Source organism: Prosopis cineraria, unplaced genomic scaffold (assembly GCF_029017545.1).
Source record: "Prosopis cineraria cultivar Desert tree isolate PC_DT_omini unplaced genomic scaffold, ASM2901754v1 PC1367, whole genome shotgun sequence".
NCBI classification, from domain to species: Eukaryota; Viridiplantae; Streptophyta; class Magnoliopsida; order Fabales; family Fabaceae; genus Prosopis; species Prosopis cineraria.
In genome coordinates this window covers 1-3,897 of record NW_026556692.1, presented here as the reverse complement: position 1 = coordinate 3,897, position 3,897 = coordinate 1, and the positions used below count along the sequence as shown (strand labels likewise).

At 34.2% G+C, this 3,897-nt stretch overlaps 1 protein-coding gene across 1 annotated transcript; it reads left to right on the top strand.

The window, feature by feature from the left end:
• Positions 1-2,823: 2,823 nt before the first annotated feature.
• Positions 2,824-3,874, top strand: LOC129299964 (ABC transporter G family member 11-like; the record flags this gene model as incomplete). The annotated part of the gene is made up of 2 exons (XM_054938464.1): positions 2,824-3,405; positions 3,815-3,874. Coding segments are annotated over exons 1-2 (273 nt in total), but the record flags the coding sequence as incomplete, so codon positions are not given.
• Between the last annotated feature and the right edge of the window lie 23 nt (positions 3,875-3,897).

Below are 3,897 nucleotides of genomic sequence, written 5' to 3'. Positions count from 1 at the left end.
CCCCTGTTTCATATATATATAACCAACTCAATGGCTTATATTTTTGGACCAAGTGGAGTTTTAAAAAATGCCCTATATTATGATTTCGATGAAGTAATGGTTTTAAAATAAAACGTAATAATTTTTAAAAATTTTATCACAAAAAATTCTTTACCATTCAAGAGAGGTATACAGATTTTATTTAATGAAAATTAAAAATATATGATTTTAATAGATAATCTTTTCGTTAAAAAATATAAAGTATTTTTACTTAAATTTTTGCACCAATAAAATAGTTACTCCTTCCATTTAAAAAGTAAGGTATTTTTAATAGAGCGTTTCACTTTAAAATAAATAAGTGATTTATTTATTATGAAAAATTTTGAAAAAAAAATATTAATTATATTTCTTGAAATATTAAAAATGACCTATATTTTTAAACATCCAACTCTTAAAAATACCTTATTTTTTTAAATGGGGGAGTATAAAAGAGAGTCTTGATGGTATTATAATGATATGTTAATGCATTGTATTTAATATTTAATTTAATTAACTTATGCTCTTATTATAATTTAATAGATATTAAAAGTTATTTTTATAAAAATATTGATATTTATTATAGACATAAATTATGTGCCTGTTGATTTATTTTGCTAGGTCCGTCGCTGAGTGTATACATGTGTGTATATACACACACATTCAAAAGTAAGGATTTTCATGGGTACATGTTTGAATATGGAATATTGGAATATTCTTTATTTAGAATCCATCTTCAATTCTTATCATCAAAACTAGCCTCAAGCAAGGGAAAAGTTTTTAATTTCTTCTCCCCTTTTTCTTTGTTGTTCATTATGAGGCAACTGTCTCCACTCCCCATCACGTAACTTTGCTTGTTCCTTCCAACACTTGCCTTCCCCAAGAAGATTGAAATGCCTCATCTTTTCCCTCTTGGTACTCCCAAACTCTCATTAATGTCGTCCAAGTAGCCATGCCCATTGCTGCTTCAGAACAAAAAAAAAAATATATATTTTCATTGCTTATTAAAAAAAGGCATTTATTAGATAAATCTACTTTCAATCTTAGCATAAAATACTCCATCTATTCTTTATTAATATAGGCACCTTATAAAAAAGATGAGTGTTCCCAGTTAATTATTACAAGTAACATGATGGGATATTAATTATTTTTTAATTTTCATACTACCTCTATTTACAACTATTAACTATAAGAGAATATAATGTAAATTCAGTTTTTTTATTTAACTATGGGTTAAAAAATTATACTATTTCCAAATAAAATTAATGATTTAACCACTTATGGTGATGAGGTGATTAGAGGTGGAGTGAGCAACGTTGTCCTAAACATAATTAATGGCTAACCAGCAGGAATTCAGATTCTCTATTACTACTTTTTCCTAATTTCTAATTTCTAATTTCTAATATTGTTGGCATGCACTTACAGAAAATATCGAAAGGCAAAATCTTACAAAATAGTATTAAAGAAAATCCGACAGCAGCAGAAATAGCATACGATTGGATTTTCAAGGAAGACGATGGTTGTGGGTTAGTGGGGTTCGTCACTCGTAGATTGTTAATGTCTATCTACCAAAACATCCCAACAGAAAAAAAAACAAAAGAAAAAAAAAAAGAGAGCATTTAAACGCCCATCTCGTTCATTCATGATTCAAACTACTTGTATTAATGCCTTTGTGTTTCTTTTCCACAACCCTCAACTACTTGCCCTTTCACTTGGGTTTATGTTCCCTTCTCCACTCCTCTTGTGATAAACCAAAAACAAAATTGCTTTCTACTTCTTCCTTTTCACCTAAGTTAACCAACTTCACATTTATATTATCCTTAAAATTATTTAAAAAGTATTTGACTTTTCAGTTTTATCTTTTGCTGTTATTTGAATGAAATGACAATAAATAAATAAAAGATAAAATTAAAAAAATATTAATTATTCTAACTTTTTTATGTTAGTATCGGGGACAAAAATAAACTTTTAAACTTTGTCTTATATCAAGTTTTAAACTTTGTCTTATATCAAGTACGGGATGGGGTTAACATTTCCTCCACCCTTTTGTATTAATCATCTTCTACAATAAATTGAGTATTTTATATATTAGTAACTTTACATAAAAAATAGGACATTAATGATCAGATATTTCCAAAATCACTCCCATCCAGAACTCCCCGTAAAATCACTCTTACTTTTAGATCTTTTTAACTACTTAACGACCTCTACTTGTATATGGTGAGATAAGTAGAAATCCCCACATTTAAGGCATGAGTGACTATTATCCAAAATCTAAACGTGAGTAAACTTAACCTAATGTTAGAAGTAATAGTCATCAACTCAAGCTTTGAGTTTTTGAATTAATATATAGTGTCCTCCACTTCTGACTTCCGTGTTCTGCTGCTCATTGTTTTTTCGCCAACCCATTCTTGAATACGTTAGCTGTTACTATTATTTATAAAAATGTTAAATATGTGTACTATAGAGTGGGAAGAGATCTTAAAAATTAGAAATATAACAAATGAAGGTGATGTTTAATACAAAAACATTGGGCGTGAACATTGAAAATTGTGATGTTCTGTGGAATTGGAAGCGAAAGTAGTGTGGTTCCTTGAGAACTAAGGAAGCAAGTGAGATGGACAGAGTTAATTGGGGGTCGGTTCTGCACATTTATTGCAATTTACCAACAACTACCCAATCCCATTAATGTCTTCTCTCTCCTTCCTCTTCTCCTTCCTCCTCGTCCACAGCCACCATTCCCAGCTACTCATGCTTGCCATAAGAATATCCTCACCATTCCCCTCCAATTATACCTCCTCCTCCTTCTGCATGAGCCTTCTTTCCTCATATATCAGTCAAAATCCTCTCGTCACACATAATTCATTTCTCTCATTCACGCTTTTCTCGCTCTCCTTTACCCTTTAAATGCCTTCCCTTCAATCCTTGGCTTTTTCATAATTCTCACCCTTCACTGTCTTTTTACAAAAGAAAACACTGGTGTTGCTGCTGGTAAAGATCGGAACTTCTGCGAGTTAGTATTATGGAGATAGAGGCCAGCAGGGCGGTCGGTAATAATGGGACGTCCGCGATCCCGGCGCTGAGTCCTCTCAGCGAGACGCTGTGGGAGGGGGCAAGGCTAACGTCGACTTCGTCGGAGATGTGTCGGCCAGGTTGACATGGAAGGATCTCACCGTCATGGTCACCCTTGGCAACGGAGAGACCCAGAATGTCCTCGAAGGCCTCACCGGCTACGCTGAGCCCGGCACCTTCACCGCCCTCATGGGCCCCTCCGGCTCCGGCAAGTCCACTCTCCTCGACGCCCTCTCCAGTCGTCTAGCCGCCAACGCCTTCCTCTCCGGACAAATCCTCCTCAACGGTCGCAAAGCCAAGCTCTCTTTCGGCACTGCAGTGAGTTTCACTCTTTTACACACACACACCACACACACATCTGTGTGCGTTCTTCTTGTTACTGTGTGACTGTTCATCTTCTCGTTTCCTTGTTGACGCTTGATTTGTTGCTTTATTCTTGAAAAAACGTTGAATCTAAAATGAAGAGACAAAATAAGGAAAAACAGGTAAAGAGAAAACGAAAAACTTGAATGAGATTCCAACAAGTGAGGAACGGTTTGATTCACTGATTGTTTGAGATTCAGTATTCAGAAAAGTTTCAAATAATGACAAAATAACATTTAACCAAAAAAAAAAATCATAATAAATTTGGCATAAAAACAATGAAGAAATCTGGTAAGGGCATTGTTTTTTGCCTCCTCCCGTTCGGGGTATTTTCCCTTTCAAGTAAAAGGTGTTTGAAACGCAGGCATATGTGACGCAAGACGACAACCTCATAGGAACCTTGAACAGTACGAGAAACGATATCGTATTCGGCTCGTCTGAGGCTGC